The 20570-nt window shown below is 42.8% G+C and overlaps 1 protein-coding gene across 2 annotated transcripts in view; it reads left to right on the top strand.

Moving 5' to 3' along the window:
* Window positions 1–20570, top strand: part of NDUFAF5 (NADH:ubiquinone oxidoreductase complex assembly factor 5) — a 78314-nt gene that overhangs the window by 18214 nt on the left and 39530 nt on the right. The window contains exons 4-8 of one of the 2 annotated variants that reach the window (XM_068232465.1): window positions 6767–6814; window positions 6920–7020; window positions 8930–8969; window positions 10915–11112; window positions 19774–19834. In XM_068232465.1, coding sequence (XP_068088566.1) covers window positions 6767–6814; window positions 6920–7020; window positions 8930–8969; window positions 10915–11112; window positions 19774–19834 — 448 coding nt within the window. Of the gene's footprint in view, window positions 1–6766; window positions 6815–6916; window positions 7021–8929; window positions 8970–10914; window positions 11113–19773; window positions 19835–20570 lie in introns of both variants that reach the window. The other variant, XM_068232464.1, reaches the window with a different exon arrangement.

Raw genomic sequence — 20570 nt, 5'->3', positions numbered from 1 at the left:
CTCCCCTCTTTTGGGGGAGAAAAAAGTGCGTCTTATGGTCCGAAAAATACGGTAACTAATGCAGCCTGATTGGCTGAAGCCTTTTTCCCTTCTGTTTTCCCCTCCCACACCTCTGTTCTTCTCTGATTAATCAATATTTCTCATGCTGAGACAATGCACTTTCTATAGTGAAGGGCGGGCAAATCAGGGAGAGGAGAGTAAGGGAGGAAATGACATCAGGATTGGCTTCAAAATAGCCACAGTTAAAATGGGAAATGCTAAGAAGGATTTTCTCTTTTTTTACTGTAGAAAAATCTCTAAATTCAAAACATGGACAATGCACTACATATGTTATGTAAGTAGAGCAAGTATTTATCTACTTATATATGTGTTTTTTTTCCTGAGATAGTATGGTTGACAGCTCCTCTTTAAAGAGGGAAAGCCTGGAACCCTACCCTGCACTGCAAGCACTCCAGCCTGTTTCTGCTGTAATAAATCTTATCTCAGTCAGACTGGCTATGTTTTGTATATTGCCAACGAGAAGGAAGCTTGATCTCTCCCCTCCCACATTCCTGCACCTCAGTGATTGGCCGAGGGCAGTTCAGTGTGGCACAAGGTTGAAATCTCTTGCTGTGCTCATATTTTTACAAAGCAAGATAGCTATGACGGTGCAGATTCTAGGTGAAAAAAAGTAAGGGAGGAAATTACCTCAGTATTGGCTTCAGTCAGAGGAAATCAAAATGGCAAATGCCAGGAACCGAATTCTCTTTATTTACTATATAAAAATCACTGAAATCAAAACCTGGACAGTACAATACATATGTTATGTACGTAGAACAAGTAGTTATCTACTTATAGATGTGGGTTTTTTTTTCCTGGCATAGTATGGCTCACCCTGCTACTTTAAAGGGAACCAGAGAGGAACGTTAAGAAAAAAATAGAACAAGCTTTTATACATACCTGGGGCTTCTTCCAGCCCCATAAGCCTGGATCGCTCCCACGCCGCCATCCTCCGCTTTCTGTATCGGCGGTACCGGGTCCCGTCACTTCCGGCAGACGCGGCCAATTGTCCGCATCACAGGGGCTCCCTCCATACCCGTACGCATGAGGCTGCACAGTAGGCAGCCTCATGCGTACGTATATGGAGGGAGCCCCGTGTGATGCGGACATTTGGCCGCGTCTGCCGGCCGACTCGTGACAATGACGGGACCCGGTACCGGCGGATCCAGGCAGCAGAGGACGGCGGCGTGGGAGCGATCCGTGCGTGTGGGGCTGGAGGAAGCCCCAGGTATGTATAAAAGCTTTACCGCCGAACATCTCTGGTTCCCTTTAAAGGGTTTGAAGGGTTAGCTGGTATTCCATTCATGGTATTAGGTTCCCTAAATATATGCGCCCCCTCACTCCAAGAGTTTGTTAAATATGCTCCTGTGCTTGCTCTACCATCTCTGTACAAGCGCATCCATACTGCACATGGCAGGGTACAGTCTGCCCATTCCTAGTAGAACGAAGTCGCTTGTGGATGGCCTTTTTCCTCCATGCACGAGCGGCTTCCTGCTACTGGGCATTAGCAGTACAGATGCGTTTGCACACAGACAAGAGCACCGCCATGAAGAAGAAGAGGGTCCTGTCCAGCATTAGGTGGGATCAAGAGGAATCTGGGAAGCCTCTGAACCATCAGAGATTTTCCCACTACCTAAAGTATCAAAATCTTTCCATAAGCGCAAACATGAATTCAGCAGTGGTGTAACTATAGGGGAGCAGGTCCTGTGATTACAGAGGGCCCAGAGCTGTGGGGGCCCAACTACTAACCTTCCTTTCCTCTGATATAGGGGCCTATACTTTTTCTAGTGTTTTTGTGGCTACACTTGTTATGGGTGTGAAGGCCAATGATGGCCACACTTGTTTTATGACCCTTGTGCAGTGGTGTAGCAATAGGGGGTGCAGAGGTAGCAACCGCATCGGGGCCCTTGGGCCAGAGGGGCCCCAAGGGGCCCTTTTTCAAGCACAATATTAGCTCTCTATTGGTCCTGGGCTGGTACTAATCACTTATATAGATGTTTTAAATAGTAGTAATCATTAACACACTGTTTCCCATCCTCTTCTTGCACCTCTGACACTGTGGAAATCCTTGGCAGGTTTTGGTGCGCCGTATCAATTGCTATTTATAGAGTGCTTGGGGGGCCCCATTGTAAAACTTGCATCGGGGCCCATAGCACCCTCTTGTATTTTACCTTATAAATCAGTGGGAACATGACAGTAAACACCTAATCTGCTCTTTGTTTCATTGTTCTCTGTTTAATCTGACTGTTATCACCTCTGATAAAAATCCCAGGCTGAGCACTTAGTATAGTTTTGCTACGGAAAGATTATAGCTGAGTCTGTCTTCTCTGGTGTCTTTTCAAGCCCAAGCCTGCCCCCTTGTGGCTCTGCTATAATGACTCAGCTATAATTATTCCCTGCAAACCCAGACTGAATGCTCAGTCCGGGATTCTTATCTCAGCTGATAACAGACACTTTTAGCAATGAGGATGAATCAGAGAGCAGGGTAAGTGTTTTCTCTAATGTTCCTACTGATATATATGGTAAAATACACAAGGGTGCTTCATCTCTGGTTCCCTTTAACTATGCCACTGCCCTTGTGAGATGGCCCCAAGGCCGTGATGGTCACCAAGGGGAGGCACTGGAAGCGGTGTGAACAATGGGGGGGCTCTATCAAAGTTTTGCTGAGGGAGGCCCTTGAATTGTAGTTTTGCCACTGAAAGAAACATATGTTAAAACTTCACTTTTATTTTTTCCAGCAAATTTTTTTTTTTTTTAAAAAGGACACACCATCGTAGTTATATAAAAAAACAAAACAAAAATGCATAGCCTTCTTAAAGAGAAACCGTGACCAAGGACTGAACTTCATACCAATCAGTAGCTGATACCCCCTTTCCCATGAGAAATCTTTACCTTTTCTCAAACGGATCATCAGTGTTGTACTGAAATCACACTGTGGGAGCCTTTTTGCATTGTGGGAAATAACAGCTATTTCCAACTGCCAAAAAAACAAGCAGCATCTCCTTCCACTGACATCACCTGCCAGCAGTAAAAATGTCACCATGTGATAAATGTCAGAATGTAAATCAGGGATTTTAAAGATTTTACAATAGACAAACACTGACTAAATCAATTCTACATAATTATTGTAAAAATTAAGCACTTTTGTTCATTACGGTATTTTCACTGGAGTTCCTCTTTAACCTCCCTAGCGGTATTGACGGTTATACACATCAATACAAAACATGCCGTGAACAGTATAAACGTGCATACACGTCAATACTCTCCTGCATTATATACTAGACCCTTGCTTGACACATTTTTGCAAGTTACAGGAAAAAAAAAAGGTTATGAATAATTAATTTGATCACCTTTTGCACAAATCTAAAGAAAAAAAACGTAAGCATGTTAGTATATATAAGCTATTGTTAACTGAATTTGATGGGGTGCTTACAAGTTTTTATCCAAAATTGCTGTTGTCTTAAATAAAGCAGCATGAGTAATTATAGGATAAATGCATAAAATATAAACAGTGCAAACATGGGACAGGCTTCACAGGCTAAAATGTCCTCTACCTGACAACAAGATCTATGGTTCTGCTATGAACTAGCTGCAGAACCTGTCGCAGATGTCGAATAAATATAAACCCACTCGCTGGCTGCTGCAGGTACTTTAATCCATCCCTAAACACGGGAGACAAGCTGTTTGCTGGAACCCTTGACGTTTTTACTGGCGTAATAAATGAGAGGGACTATCTTTGGCGTGGAAGAGACACGGTAGTTACCCGCAGAGTCCAGAGCAGATTCATGGTACGACTGGGGAATTTTTACCTGAAAACAAGCAGAACGATATCACCTTGCTTTTCACTCAATGGAATCCAGGCCTAATTTATGGGAGCCATTTTGCCGTAGCCATTCTCTGCAGACACCAAGTCATCACTGTCACCGATGCTAAACAGCTCCACGGCTGAGCTTCATATTCACCGTGTTGACACAGCAGTTATGAAACAGAGCGAGATTGTTGTGTCTTAACGGCTAACAAAATTTACGGCACGAGCGCAGGCTTGGCGTATACTTTATAAACATGCCACTTTTTCTTTTATATTTATATTTTGTTTTATCTTTGATGCTTTTTACACTCCCCCCAGATTTAGTTTTGGAATCACTTTTGTGTTCTCGGAGAGCTCTAGTGGTCCATAGTAATGTTGGTGCGCATAGCTTTGCATTAATGTCTGTCGCATATCATTTACCATCTGTCGGCTTCCTCCCCGTACATCAAATCGGTGTTGTCGTTGAGTGGCGAATAAACCACGCTGTTTAATGCCGACATTCCAGCTAGCAACTCCAGGATAACAGGACAGAGTGCCGAGACGGAAATATGCTTTGTGTCATCTTCTTATTTTAATATCGCTATTTGCTTTGTAATACATTTTTAAGTAGAAGTAGGCGAGTGTCAGGAGACAATTAAGGACTGTGAAAAACAATTCTGTCTTCGCTCTACTGGTGAGCGCTGAGGTACTTTGTATTACAAACCTCTAAGGGAGATAATGGCAACCTGTGGCTCTCTGCTTGACGATGGACTGAAGTTCCCAGCAAGTCTTTACCGACGCCAACACATCATGGCTGGTATCCCACAGGTTGGCTTTGCATAGAATTCAATTCTAAGTTCAGGCAGGTTTTTGTTTTTTTTTTACATTCATTTAATAGAATATTGTTTTATATGAATAACACATGAAAAAAGTTTAGTTTAAAAAAAAAAGTTGTTTTTACGAAGAATATTGGAAAAGTATTGGCTGTCTGAATTCACAGATTCACACTTCTTCCATCTTCCTGTTTACTCCCTATACCCACCCCCAGTCATTCTGAAGCCACAATAGGCTGCTGCAGAGTAGCCAGTTTGGACACAGTGTCTTCAGTGAGGGCGCATGGCACACGGCAATGCCAACTTGGACACAAATACACCTGCAATAGCTTTCAGCTCCACAATCCCAAGACACTTGCTGATTTCAGTCCGTAATCTTCATTGTGAACCACATCTCAGATGAAAAAGAATATAATATCACAGATGTTTTTTAGACCAGGTAGTAACATCCTAAGTGTCACTACAAAACCAATAGGAGATGAGAGGGGTTACCACTTAAAGCAAATCTGAAGTGAAAATAAACCGCATGCGGCTTCTAGGGTCGATTCACCGCCACATCTTGACGAAAGCCACCGGTCAGGTCAAGACACCGACAATCGCCGCAGGAAGCCTGGCGCCACCCCCGAACATGACGATGCAGAATGGAAGCCCAGAGGACGCTGCCAAGCATCAGTGTGAACCGGCCCTGAAAAGCACTTAGTGAATGGCAGTTGCTCCATCCAACTGCCAAAAAAGTGTGCAGGGAGGCTGGCCGGCATCTTTGTATTAATCTTTTTCAGGGAGTGTCTTTATAAAGAATAAGGGCCTGTTTCCACTACACGCAGATTGGATGCAGAATGGATGCAGAAAAAACAACTCCAATGAATGCCTATGGGAAAATCTGCATCAGAAAAATCGCGTTTAGTGGAAACAGGTCCATAGATATTCATTGGAGTCAGTTTTTCTCCATCCATTCTGCATCCAATATGCGTGTAGTGGAAACAGGCCCTAAAGGTCATGCTGAGAATCCCCCATGAAGAGATGGACTAACCCAAAACCTGTGAGTAATGTCAGATTTCTACTACCTACTGTAAGTGACAGCACCGTAGGAGAAAAGTAATTTATGGCTCTTTTTACTCTGGAAGAAATGTACTTCTTAAAGCGGAATATAACCCTGCATTTCAACTTTGCTCTAAAACATTATTTACAGTATATTATATGCAACCAGCATTTTTTTTTTACTAGACCAGCATTGGAAGGGTTACGCAGAGCTTTAAAGTTTTTGGAGATTTCTGCAGACGCATCGGAAGCTGACATAGATACATTTTGTTTACATAAATGTATCTAAGTGTTGAATGTGACTCACTCACTCTGACTGAGAAGGAGCTGGAGGACAGCCAAAGAGTGTGTAACATTTCTCAATAGATACATTTACCTAAATAGAATGTAGCAATCTGAACTTCTGCATATCTCTCCACGGAACTTAAAACCTCTATGTTTAACCCTTCCATTGCTGGTCTAGTAAAAAAAAAAAAATGCTGGTTGCATATAATATGCTGTAAATAATTTTTTAGAGCAAAGTTGAAATGCAGGGTTATATTCCGCTTTAATTTAACGTTTTTACATTTTAAGATTTTCGTGACCGTTCCTCTTTAAAGAGAAACTACGACCAATAATTGAACTTTATCCCGATCAGTAGCTGATACCCCCTTTTACATGAGAAATCTATTCCTTTTCACAAACAGACCATCAGGGGGCGCTGTATGGCTGATATTGTGGTGAAACCCCTCCCACAAAGAAATTCTGAGTACGTACTCTTGGCAGTTTCCTGTCTGTGAACCCTGTTGCATTGTGGGAAATAGCTGTTTACAGCTGTTTCCAACTGCCAAAACAGCAAGCAGCAGCTACATCACTTGCCAGCAGTAAAAATGTCACCAGGTAATGTCAGAATATAAATCAGGGATTTAAAAGATTTTACAATGGGCAAACACTGACTAAATCATTTATAGATAATTATTGTAAAAATGAAGCACTTTTTTTATTACATTATTTTCACTGGAGTTCCTCTTTAAGAGTATCAGTATTAGGAATGAAAATCATGAATTTCTTGTGCTATGTTTATGTCCAGGAAACTGTGGAAAAGCTGCTTCAAGCAGACGTGAGTGAGGTGGCTCTGGTAAGACATACATTCAGCCTGTATTGGAAACGTTTATTGGGAACTGCACAGGTTACTGATATACTTATCTGCTCTTTGTGTGATTTCTCTTATTACTTCTAGAAGAAATCTACAGCCTCTGAAGTTCCAACAGTCAATGTTATTGTGGATGAGGAGTTTCTGCCATTTAAAGATAATACATTTGACCTCGTCCTCAGCAGTTTAAGGTATAAGGTTTTGATATCTTAATGTACACATACATGATACTGAGACACTATTGTCTTTACTTGAGAATGTTGTTACCACAAGAACTGTATGGCCTCAATTCACTAAGCTTAACTCCTTTCTTTAATAACTCTTCTGAGCTGTTTTACAGTTATCACCATGGTGATATAATTGTAATAACTTTAAAACAGCTCAGAAGAATTATTAAAGACAGGAGTTAAGCTTAGTGAATTGAGGCCATATGTGTTTAAAGCGTAACTAAACCCAAAACTTCCTCTCTGCTGTAAAATATAAACCACAGCATAATGACCTGTAAAGAAAGACATTTGTTACAGCTTACAGAACTCCTACAATAAATCTGCAGTGTCTATTTCCTGGTTTCATGGGAGCACAGAAAGAGTTAACCTGCTGTGTTTGCATATTAGCACAGAAGTCTGCACACACTTCAACACAGTTCAGACAGAGCTGACAGCTCAAATTACACATATGATTATTTGCAGATAAGGGAGAATTAAGGTGGCCATACATTTATAGATTTGCAGCAGAATCGACCATCAGATAGATTTCTGTCAGATGCCTGTCAAGTCGACTCTGACAGGAATCTGACGTGTGCCACATACTAGGAACAGATTTCCAATAGATTTCACAATGAAATCTATTGAAAATCGATGTGAAGGCATTACTGCACCATTAGATCCAATGCAACTCCATGGGCCATGGATCTGCTGCCAGCAGCAGATCGACCCAGATCTTCCATCCTGTCAGATAGATCAAATCGATCGAAATCAACCGCAAATCGATTGAATGGGGAATTGGATAGAATTGATTTCTGATCGACCGATTCTATAGAATCAATCAATCGACCGATGACTGAAATCGACCAGTGTATGGGCCCCTTTAGACCGGCTGCTGTCTCTAAATAAACACAGGGTGGATTTCTCTGTTTCCTTTTCTCCTGTAGAAGAGTTTAGGTTTGCTTTAAACCCATTTGTATGATTTTTTTTTCTAGCTGCCCCCTCCCTCCCCAGTAATCTCATGGAGTTTTACCCCCATAGCCCCCCCATGTTCCTTATTTTGCATTTCATCCAGCTGCCATAAGATGTGCTACATAAGTGTCTTTTGTTCTATATTTATCTCATTTGTGTATGTAATTTGTCTGTAACATATTTGTACAGCACCACGCACTGTGCTGGTGATACAGGAATCAGTATTACTCTGTTTTGAAATGTAATGTCATTTCATTTATTCTGCCAGTTCAGCCAACAGCCAGCTGTCATTTTCTAGACAAGGTGATTTAAGTTTCCTTGCATCCACAGCTACTGTCCACTATTAATATTTCAGCTCCAAATTTTCATTTTCATATCCCCCATATGATATGATTTCCTTCTGCAGCGTGTGTTTTATTTATGTAGGCTGGACTGGTAACTAGTGTTAGAACGCCAAGCTCTCGCTCACTTTTTCAGATGTGTGACAACACATGACTTTAACCAAATATTTATTCAGTGGACTCTGGAAATTGCTGTGGAAAATGTCAGCTTTATATAAATGCACAATTTTAATACTGATACTAATAACACAGGGGCCCAAAAATGTATTGTATACATATTTCAACATTTGAGAATATATATTCATAAAGTAGTAGTCAGACTGGTTCTTTATATGGACCCAAAAGCTCATATGGACTGTAGCCACCTGTTATAGCCCCTTTCTCAACTAATGTGTTTGGACTTCTGCACAGTACACCATAACATCCCTGCAAACAGGGCCTGTGCAGTGACCAAACTCAGATCCCTTCTTCTGTGGCTTTACCTCAGGTTACTTCTACAGGATAGCAAACTTACCATTGGCTGCCAATGATCACATGGTGTTTGTCTAATCATTACGTAATTAGCCATATTCTTTTTATTCTAGCTTGCACTGGGTGAATGATCTTCCCAGAGCTTTCTGTGAGGTAAGAAATTATATTCAAATATTATACAGTTTTCCACAATATACAAACTTAAAGTGGAACTAAACTCAGAACTTTCTTTTGTCTCTAAAAGATTAGCCACAGCATGATAACTTTTATGGGAAGACATTTTCTAATAACAATTTATGGAAATCCTAAAAAAAGGAAGTTTTAACTTTATTTCACTTTGTAGAGAGCACTGAAAGGGTTAAGCGTTCGTGCTTACTGTATGGGGAGAGCTGCCTCATGCAGTATATTCATAGTTGCTGAAAATAACTGGTTAGACACTTTGATCTGGCTAAACAAACACAGAACACACAGCAGATGGTTTCTTCAGGAACTATATGTGGAATAAATTGTGTGCTGTGTAATGCTGGGTACAAACGATGCAATTTCCCATCCCATCGACGGGTTTTGTTGACAGAAAGTTGCATCATGTATACATTTCCAAACTGCTCCCGATCGATAATGGGATCGATTTCCCTGTGATAACTTTAGAAAATTGATCCCGTTATTGAACGGGAGCAGATCAGACGGAAATAATCTCTTGTCAATCAGACAGGAAATAGCATTGTGTGTACCCAGCATAAGGGTTTAGATCTGCTTTAACTATAAAACTGTTGTAACTGTAACTAGGCCCAGAATTATAAGGAAGTTCAGCCAGACACAAATTCAACGCAGGTGAAAGCTATATCATATATCTAAAAGTCAGTTTGACATGCCTAAAGCTTTGTAAAGTAATGTGATTTTCAGACAAAGGGGATGGATCCTGAGACACGCAAGTATAGTGAGGTTTGTGACATATTGATGCCTTGGGGGAGGGGGAGCTATTTTCTGGTCTCTATACAGCAAGCTTTTTCTCTAGGTCAGGGGTGGCCAAACTTTTCAGGCCAAGTGCCATATTGCCATTCTTGAGAGAGCTAGGGGGCCAAACAAGTGAAATTAAGCACAATTTTTGCTGATTGCCATTAGGTACACTATGCTTGTGACATTTTTTTCCCAAACATTTCCATGTGAAATACCCCATATACCAAGTGTAGTTAGCACAGTGGCAGCTGCTATAATCAGTGCCTGTTAGTGCAGCTGGCACATTGGCAGCTGCTAATCAATAGCTGTTACTGCTGCTGGTGCCTGCATGTGGCACCTTGGCTATGGCCTGCAGGCCAGAAATGGCTCGATGGACTGCATTTGACTCCCTGGGCCGTACTTTGGACATGCCTGCTCTAGTTGATTGAGCCAGCACATGCCTTCCTATTTTTAGAATCATATAAGTGTATTATACAGTATATTTGAAAGCATTCCCAGGTATTCCCTGTGTGTAAAAACCTGCAGAGAGCAGGAGAAGCTTGCTTATATCTTGTCATCGCAAAGACAAATGTAATCATTGCCAGCTGAAGCTCTCTGAGGAATGTTTCTTTACTGTGCCCCCCTCCCTCTGCTAAACAGACTCCTCACCCTGGCAACAGCTGAGTCACTTCAGCAGGAAAGAGGAGGGTAGAATGAAGAATGAAGACACATGCCTAAGAGAGCTTCAGCTGGCAATGATTACATTTGCCAATGGCCAGAGATGTACGAAGTTCTCCTGCTCTTTGCAGTGAAAATAAAGGTTTTTACACACAGGGAATGTGTGGGAATGCTTACTAATGTTCTTTTATGTAACTAAGAGTAGATGTTGAAATTTTAGTTTTGGTAGTATAATCCTTATGACATAAGATACGGGATTCCAAGTAAGGCCATTTGGGATTAGGGCTACAGATGCAATTGTTTATCTCATCAGTTTATTTTCACTTCAGGTTAGCTTTAATTTGCCTGCATGTGCTACTGGAGATGAGGAGTTTTAGAAGTGCATTTTTCTTAGTAACACGGCAGCTAGGTAACCCTGTTCTAACTGGAAAACCTGTTTACAGTCTTGTAAATTTAGTTAATGCAGTAAATGTTCTGTCTTCAGATACAGCGTGTCCTTAAAGAAGATGGAGTGTTCATTGGTGCCATGTTTGGTGGAGAGACGTTATATGAGCTGCGCTGCTCCTTACAGCTGGCAGAGATAGAAAGGGAAGGAGGATTTTCACCTCATGTATCTCCATTCACTGCTGTCAGTGATCTGGGTAATCTGCTGGGAAGAGCCGGCTTTAACATGCTGACCGTGGTAAGTTATAGTGGAATATACCAGGATGACAACCGTGATCAGAATAACCACAACCAATAAAGCAAAATATGAGGAATAAAAGATTAAGGGTCCTTCCACATATTGGGTTTGATTCTCTAAATCGTGATAACTCAAATATCACACCTTATCAAAGATACCACACCTTATCAAAGATATCACACCTTATCAAAGTTAGTACACCTTACCAGAGTAGCATAGCGAGCGCTACGAACCCGCAGGGGTTTAGGGCAGGACGAGTGCCATTGCCAATTAGCAGGCATACGTTCGTAGCACTCGCTATGCTACTCTGATAAAGCTTGTTAACTTTGTTAAGGTGTGATATCTTTGATAAGGTGTGATATCTTTGATAAGGTGTGATATTTGAGTTATCACGGTTTAGTGAATCAAGCCCATTGTGTGGTGCAATTGGCACATGGCATAAGAGCCTACTGCACCACACTATTACGCTATTACAATTAGTTTGGTCCTGTGTGACCCTGTACAGTAACGCGCTAACAGGACAGGGAATGCATCACGTGAATTTCCCCTGATCTGCGCACACGCTGCACTGCAACCATCTTTAAAGATTTTTCGTGGTGCCATTGACTCCCATAGACAATTGTATTCGGACAGCACACCAGCTATCTTCACAAGCGATGTGCCAGGCTAGTGGAAATATAGCACTCCAATTCCAAATGTCAAAACAAAGATTGTAGCTGGCACCATCTATGTATAAGCCCTTTTATTCTTTAAAAAGTAGATAGGTTGGTCAGCACACCAGCTTCTCAATGAGCAAAATTTAATATCAATCACATGTCAACACTAAGGTTAACAATTGTTTCGGGGCCACAGAGGGTCCCCTTCATCAGAACAGTGCAGACAGTCATGCGTACAAACGAACGTGTCCTCCTACGCAACGGGGCGGAGGGAACGTAACCCAGAGCCGAGCGCACTAAAATGCCGACCAGTCACGGAGAGGCAGCAGATGACATCTCCCACTGGTCACGCCTACAGTATGCGGCGAACCAGATGGGGAACTGCCTCTCGCACAGCCGTCCAAGCGGCCGCCTACTGGGACGACGTATGCAACCACGTGAGCGCAGATGTCAACCACTCACGTAGGTTGCTAGTGTAAACATCGGCAACTAGGGACGCCTTCCGCCCCGCTGCAAAAGTGCAAGCCGTTTAGAGACTCTGAAGCGAGAATAAATCTCGCTTCAGAGCTCAAAGTAGGCTAAACCGCCGCTATCGCGCCGCACAAAGGGGGTCCCTTCACCCCCAAACCCACCCCAGCACGACTTGGTCGTGCATTTGGTCGCTCCTGGAGGCAGGACTAACAGCTGCAACCCTGCCTCCAGTCGCGTCTATCAGCGGCGCATCGCCGCCTCTCCCCCGCCCCTCTCAGTGAAGGAAGACTGAGAGGGGCGTTGGAGAGGCGGAGATACGCGCTGACAGACGCGCGTGGGGCAGGGCTGCGGCGGTTAGCCCTGCCCCAATGCGGAAGCGCTCCCCCGCATTACGGAGGGGATTTGGGGGGACAGGGACCCTCGTGCAGCCGCGGGATAGCGGCGTTTTAGCAGGGGCACAAATGCCCCTGCTATTTAGGAGGTCTGAAGCTAGATTTATTCTCGCTTCAGACTCTCTTTAAAGCAACCTGCATATCCATGCAGCCACATCTAAATTCAACATGTTAGAGATCAATCACTATATAAGGTCCTTAGTCTATCAGCCCCCCTCCCCCCCCCCCCTTGACAGGCAGCCTATTGGGCCAAAGTGTGGGGATCTCCTCCTACAAAGTGAATCAACCCCCAAGTCAGCTAGCTGTACAAGCTGTTAGTCGGTATTTCTCCTGTCTGGCTCTCAGGGAAATGCTGATGTTGCTGAAATCCAAGAGAAACTGAAGACGTGTTTGACACTTCCGCTCCCTGGTGGATCAACTGTATACACATCACCATTGTAACATAGCCCTCTGCTGCGCATGCGAACTGTCCCAGTTTAAAACATATTGTATGCCTCTCACAGAATTACATTTTAAAATATGTGGCGTTTATGGCTCTCTCAGCCAAAAAGGTTCCTGACGCCTGCTCTAGATGGTCCAGAGGTTTTACAGAACCTCTTCTAGCCCATTATTGCTGGCTGGGACTCTGCATTACAGCTCTCTCCCTTGCCACTAAGTTGCAGCCGGTGCACCAGCTAATCAAGTGTGACCATAGGGCACCCAAAATCTGAGTACTTACCTATGGAGAGGGAAGGCCCTGCGGTCTATTGAGCCTTTCCTGTCCCCTCTCGGTCCCCTTGTTCCAGGGCTACCACCCCCAATTCCACGTATTCGACCAACTGGTGTAATTTCACCAGAAGACGGCACTGGAAAGAGGGGACAAGGAAGTCTCAATCGGATCCAGAGCCTTCCCTCTATTGGTAAGCATCTGGCTCCTTTTACACTTGTCCAAAAAAACCTGCGTTTCGTTACCTTATGCAGACGCAAGGTGCGGCTAAAGCAATTTAAGTCAATGGGGCCTAGCATACTTAATGTGGTGCGATGCACTGGAAGAGTCCAATCCAACACAAAGTCAACAGTTCATTACCGTCCGACTTCTGCAGCAACGCAGCATAATCAGAAATGATTCAAGTCTATGGTGACCCAGATTTTTGAAATTTGCTGTGGTGCCAATGTGCCAAACAAAGGGAATACGACAGGAAAACTCAGGAATCCCAGTGACGTACTTCCTGTCCAGCAGGGAGTACATCACTGGGCAAAGGGCATGTGGGGTGGGTAGCAATATGCGTATGACCTTGTCAGCACACTCTGCCGCAGGTTCATATGAATGACTTTTTTTGCGGAGTGATGCAACTGGCCTCTGATTTTTATTTTTATTTTTTTTTCACTACAGATTTGCTTTAAGTTACATAGTAAAGTTCCTCTGGGCTTAGATGACAATAAGCACTCATAAAGCAATGCTGTCTAGGTATGAACATCATTCCTGTGTACGCTAGGTAGTCCCAATGTTCTGTGCACTTTCATCTAGCTACTGGTATTTTTTATACTAAAACTACTATTAATCCATTTTGTGAATGAACTGCGTTTTTTTGAAAATCACAGCAAGTGGGGTTAGACATAAAAACAGGTTGTAAGGGCATGTAATTTTTTTTGAGTGTGTGAAAAACAAAACCTTAAAGAGGAACAATAGTGAAAAGGGGAAAGAAATAAACCAATACACTGCAAAGTGAATTTTGATTCACAATCAGCCTGCACGTCATCAACTTTACTACTGGCAGACATGAAAAAAAAACCAGACAGCACCAACTGCCGTTATCTATAAGCACACACCCTACCAATGCGATAGGCTAAAAGGTTGTTTTCTGTTTTTTTATAGATATACATATGCTCAGAGGGAAATACTGGTTGCTTGGCAGTTGGAAACAGCAGTTATTTTCCACAATGCAACAAGGCTCACACAGTGTGATGTCATGACCTAGGTTCTGCCATCACACTGTGGGAGGGGTTCACCACAATATTATCCATACAGACGTCTCTGGTGATCTCTTGGTTAAGATTTCTCATGGGAAAGGGGGTATCAGCTACTGGTTGGGATGCAGTTCAATCCTTGGTCACAGTTCCTCTTTAAAGGATATTTTTTTGCCGCACCAAAAAGCATACATGAGTAAATAACTATAATCTACACTGGCGGCAAATGTTCTTCACTGTATTGGAAATGGAAAGAGCATGTTTCAGAATGCATTCTTCTGGAGTGATGAAGAATTAAATGCGTATCATTTAAATAAACTGATCTGATATTAGTTTTGAGTTTCTGTCTTTCACTGGCAAAATTAGCTTGAGTTTCCATGCTGTGAAATACATTTTTATTTAAATAAGCAGAACTCAACAAAGAACACATAATTTGCTCTGCTGTTTTGTTTAGCTGCTGGGTTCTATCTTCCATAACACCTGCACTTCCACAAACAAATGCCAGGTGGCATATTTGCCTCGGAAAAGGAGCATCAGTGTCTCATTCTTTTGGGTAAATCAAATCCTGCAGCATATATAGATTGTTCACCTTACTGCTGCAATATAAACGCCTATGAATGTTGTAGCCATGCAAAAGCGGACATACAAAAGGGCGTCGAGGAACTTTGGGTGCCAGAAAACCCCACAGTAGAATATCTGTAAATTTACAGATATTCTACTTTTTCAGTGCAGATGACCAAAAAATATAGATATATTACTACAGCCCTATTCGCTCACTGAACCCTCCCAATACTGTCGCCTAACCTTAACCACCACCTCCCCACAGCTAACCTTAACCACCACCTCCCCACAGCTAACCTTAACCACCACCTCACCACAGCTAACCTTAACCACCACCTCCCCACAGCTAACCTTAACCACCACCTCACCACAGCTAACCTTAACCACCACCTTACCACAGCTAACCTTAACCACCACCTCACCACAGCTAACCTTAACCACCACCTCACCACAGCTAACCTTAACCACCACCTCCCCACAGCTAACCTTAACCACCACCTCACCACAGCTAACCTTAACCACCACCTCACTACAGCTAACCTTAACCACCACCTCCCCACAGCTAACCTTAACCACCACCTCCCCACAGCTAACCTTAACCACCACCTCACCACAGCTAACCTTAACCACCACATCACCACAGCTAACCTTAACCACCACCTCCCCACAGCTAACCTTAACCACCACCTCCCCACAGCTAACCTTAAAGAGAATCTGTACTCTGAAATTCTTACAATAAAAAGCATACCATTCTATTCATTATGTGCTCCTGGTCCCCTCTGTGCTGTTTCTGCCATTCTCTGCTGCAAACCTGGCTTGTAATTGCCAGTTTTAGGCAGTGTTTACAAACAAACTAACCAGCTTCTAATAGGCTCAGCTAAGCAGAGTGTGTTAGTCACACAGAGCCTGCAGGGGGTGTGTACAGCTTCTAGCTAATCACAAGCAGCCCTGCACATTCCAGTCTGACTGCCTCAGCCTGACTGTGCCGACTATAGAGAGAAGATTAGATCATATAACAGAGATAACACAGCTACTGTGCAATTAGGAAAAGCTGCAGTAAGCCAGACCACATTAGAAAAGGCATAGGAATTTATAGCATAGAAGAAATAAAGATAAACAATTTGTTACAGAGTCTCTTTAACCACCAGCTCACCACAGCTAACCTTAACCACCACCCCGCACGCCTACCCTTAAGCACCACCTCCACGCATAACCATAACCATCCACCCCCCCCACGCAATAACCGTAACCGCCCACCCCCCATGCCTAACCACAACCACCCCCCCCACGCCTACCCTTAAGCACCACTCCCACGCCTAACCTTAACCACCCACATGCCTAACTTTAACCACACACACGCACCGACAAACCAGCATTGAGCAGTAATTGAAAAAAAAATTGTATATTCCAGAATATACAGTTAATGTACATTTTATACAGTTAAAATGTAGGGAGTCAGATATTGCAAAACCAGTATTTTTATCATACGTTTCTACAAAAAACAATAGAGGTTATTGGGTGCTGCTTGCCGCTAATTTATATTGGTGCCCATTTTGTCCACTAGCGGCTGCACCCAAATTGTCTACTTCCACAACTAAATAATTATTTTTACAGGTAGAATCTATACAAATGAAGGGTTAACATGCGGTGCTCCCCCGGTGCGGTGCTGGAATAGAATAGATATAGTTGTTTATCTCGTCAGTTTTGTTTCACTGCGAGTTCACAAGAAGCCTCATATACACACCAGACAATTTTCAGGCAAGTTTTTAGGCTCCATTTTTCTTAAGCCCAGGCTGTAGTGTGTGTACAGATGCCCCCACCGGTTTTAGTGATCCAGTACAATACATCCCTAAACAACGCAGATGAGTGAGCGAGAAACATGCACATTGTATTCTTACCACAGAAACTGCATACTTGTGCCCTGCATCCCTCCTGGCCCCCTTATTGGCAGTACAAGCTATTTGACTAATGCCTAGGAGCATGTCTCTATAGTGGTCCATCCCCAAACTGTGTCTGAACGATCCATGCATGATGCACATTCATTAATGGACCTCTGTGGTTAAAATTTTAAATATATGTAAACATATATACAGTTAAGAAGTACATTTCTTCCAGAGTACAATGAGCCATAAGGCGCAGCGGAATATGTTGGCGCTATATAAATAAAAAATAATAATAAATTGATTTTCTCCTATGTTGCTGTCACTTACCGTAGGTAGTAGAAATCTGACAGAACCGACAGGTTTTGGACTAGCCCATCACCTCATGGGGAGTTCACAGGGATTTCTTTTATTTTCAAAATGCACTTGGTGAATGGCAGTTGCTCCATCCAACTGCCAAAATAGTGTGCAGCGAGCAGGAAGGCTGGCCAGCATCTTTGTATTAATCATTTTCAAGAAATGTCTTTATAAAGAATAATGGCCATGCTGAGAATCCCCTATGGAGAGGTGGACTAGCCCAAAATCTGTCGGTAATGTCAGATTTCTGCTACTTACTGTGAATGCCAGCAACATAGGAGAGAAGTCATTTATGGTTCAGTTTACTCAGGAAGAAACGTATATCTTATTTGTATGTTATTACTCAGCATGATCACTTTAACATGAATTATCCTGTTTTCAGCATCAGAAACACTTCTTATAGGTATAGATTACTGTATATCTGGCGCTTTGAGTCCGCCAGGAGGAAAGCGCGTTATACATTTTCTGTGTTTGTTTGTATATTGGTGTGTAGCTCCGCCCTCCCAGTGATGCTTAACCTAGGCTATGATATCACAAAGCCTTTTCCCTTCCAGAGCACTCTGGGAGACTGGGTGTTGTTTCTGCTCACTTCAGAAACACAACATCAAACATTCCGCAGTTATGCTCCTGCCAGCAGTAAATATGTCACCACTTGTGATACATTTATGAATGTAAATCTGGTTGAGGATAGGTTTTTACAATGAGCAAATGCTGACTAAATAATTTATAAATGACTATTGTAAAATAAACAATGCATTAAAGTTGATCTCCACTGTATTTTTCAAAGTGAAAAAGAGCCAGAATGACACTTACTATGACTGTCCCTCTTTTTTTTACCCAGTGCAGCAAAGGTGGGCTACTTCATTAAAGGACAACTGAAGGGAGAGTGATATGGAGACTTATTTATTTAATTTTAAGCAATACCAGTTGCCTGGCAGCCCTGCTGATCCTCTGCCTCTAATACTTAGCCATTGACCCTGAACAAGCATGCAGCAGATCAGGTGATTCTGACATTATTGTCAGATTTGACAAGATTAGCTGCATGCTTGTTTCAGGTGTGATTAAGTCACTACTGCAGCCAAATAGACCAGCAGGGCTGTCAGGCAACTAGTATTGTTTAAAAGGAAATAAATATGGCAGCCTCCATATGCCTCTCACTTCAGTTGTCCTTTAAGCAGCAGGGATGCATTGTGGCATCTCTGGAATGCAGAATACTCTGGCTGGCACTGCACTTCTTCTTTCCTTACCGCCTCGCTCTGAGATAGGTTGGCTCATCCCCAAAGGTAGATGAAGAGTACCCTTCAGAGATTGTGTCACCACAGATGACACAATCTCTTAGTAGTCCTTGCAAGGGGGGGAGTGGCTAACCAACAAAACAGATTTTATGGCACAAGTGGTCATTTTTTACCTGATACTGTTTTAACTTCAGCTGCCTGTGCTGATGGCGTGAGTTTTATTTTTACACTGGAGGTCCGCTTTAAATTGTTATACGGGATTTAGTAAGGTTCCTCTTCAATTGTGCTATTTTAGTCTGTTAGTAGAACCTGTGCTAGTGGTTACTGATTTTGTAAAGAACAAAGTAAACTACAGTTATCATTTTAAACAGATTACCAAAGTTGTACTCTCTGATCTCAGTCATCTAAGCTGAAATACCCAAAGTGGTTGCAATGCCAGACTGTGCTTTACTTACTTTACTGCCATTGTTTAACTTAGAGTATGACTGCTCCACATATTCAGGGTCAATGTGTAACCAAGGATTGCACTTCATCTCAATCAGTAGCCAATATCCCCATTCCCCTGAGAAATCTTTACCTTTTCTCAAATAATTATCAGGGGGGTCTGTGTGGCTGCTATTGTGATGAAACCCCTCCCCCAGTGTGATGTCAGTACCAAGGCCCTGATTGTTCCTGTCTGTGAACCTTGTTGCATTGTGGGAAATAACGTCCGTTTCCAACAGCCAAGCATACAGTATCTTCCTTTGCGGCTTGTTTACTGAGAATTCTATGCACAGACATCACCTGGAAGGACTAAGGCCGGTTTCACACTGCAAACAGGTGGTGCGGCCACTGCACCACCAAAAAAACAGGAGTTTCGGGGGAATACCGCTTTTCTACACGGTATTTCCCATCTGGCATTGGGCCAAGCAGGAAGTGACGCGCACTTGCGGTCACTTCCTGCTTCGGGGTATGCAGACCGCTCCGGTGTGAAAGGGCCCTCAAGGTGTCGCCACCAGTAATACATTTCAAAATGTAAATTAGGGAGAGACATTTTTTTACAATGGGCATACACTGACTAAATAATCTATAAATTAATACTGTAAAAAATAAGCAATTTAATTTATTATGTTATTTTCACTACAGTTCCTCTTTAATCAGCTGACTGTTCCTATCTGTACAGGACACAGATGAAATTCAGGTTCATTATCCTGGAATGTTTGAACTTATGAGAGATTTACAAGGTAAGTACGGTGTATAATTTCTGCAGTGCCTCAGATATACTGTATAGAACCGGATTATTGTTGTGAATGTTTCTTTGTACTGAGCTATCAGTGTCTGCAGCATCCGCCAATTGGGGAGTGAGCTGCATATAATACATTTGAAGTCTGGAACCATTTCTGCCAGCCGTGTAGCAGACTTTGAAGACCAGATGCTACAGAGTCTGCTGCCCAAAACTTTGTCAGCTGTAATAAAGAGAAAGGAGACAGCCATGTGCCCCGTGCCAGGGATTCAGAGGTACAACGCAGTGAAAATTTAAATTACAGGGAAAGTATCAGGATAGTTTCTTGGCTGTCATTCTCTATTTGCGGCTTTACTAATTGGTGAGATACTAAAAGAACAAATATGGAGATGGCACACTAATGGCTTCAGCAAACACTAGCTGTATTGGAGCAATAGGGGGTACACAACATGTTTCAGGAATCGCCCTTCCTCGGATGTGAGACTCAATCGACTGAAGCTTTGCTTTTCTTTTATTATATATATTATTTATATATGAAGTGGTTCGATCTAAAGCCTAGACAGACTTGCATCCATAGGTGTAACTATAGTGCCGCGACTGCAGGTGTGTTATGAGGCCTGCTACTTCTCCCCAGTGGCGTAACTAAGGAGCGTGGGGCCCCGCTGAAAGTTTTTTACATGGGGCCCCAAGGACTCTATTGATATGGAGCACCAAAACCAACCAAGGACAGCTGATGT

This window comes from Hyperolius riggenbachi, chromosome 4 (genome assembly GCF_040937935.1).
Source record: "Hyperolius riggenbachi isolate aHypRig1 chromosome 4, aHypRig1.pri, whole genome shotgun sequence".
In the NCBI taxonomy this organism is placed as follows: domain Eukaryota; kingdom Metazoa; phylum Chordata; class Amphibia; order Anura; family Hyperoliidae; genus Hyperolius; species Hyperolius riggenbachi.
Note: the sequence above shows the minus strand (reverse complement) of the source record. Positions and strands in the feature narration are given on the sequence as shown.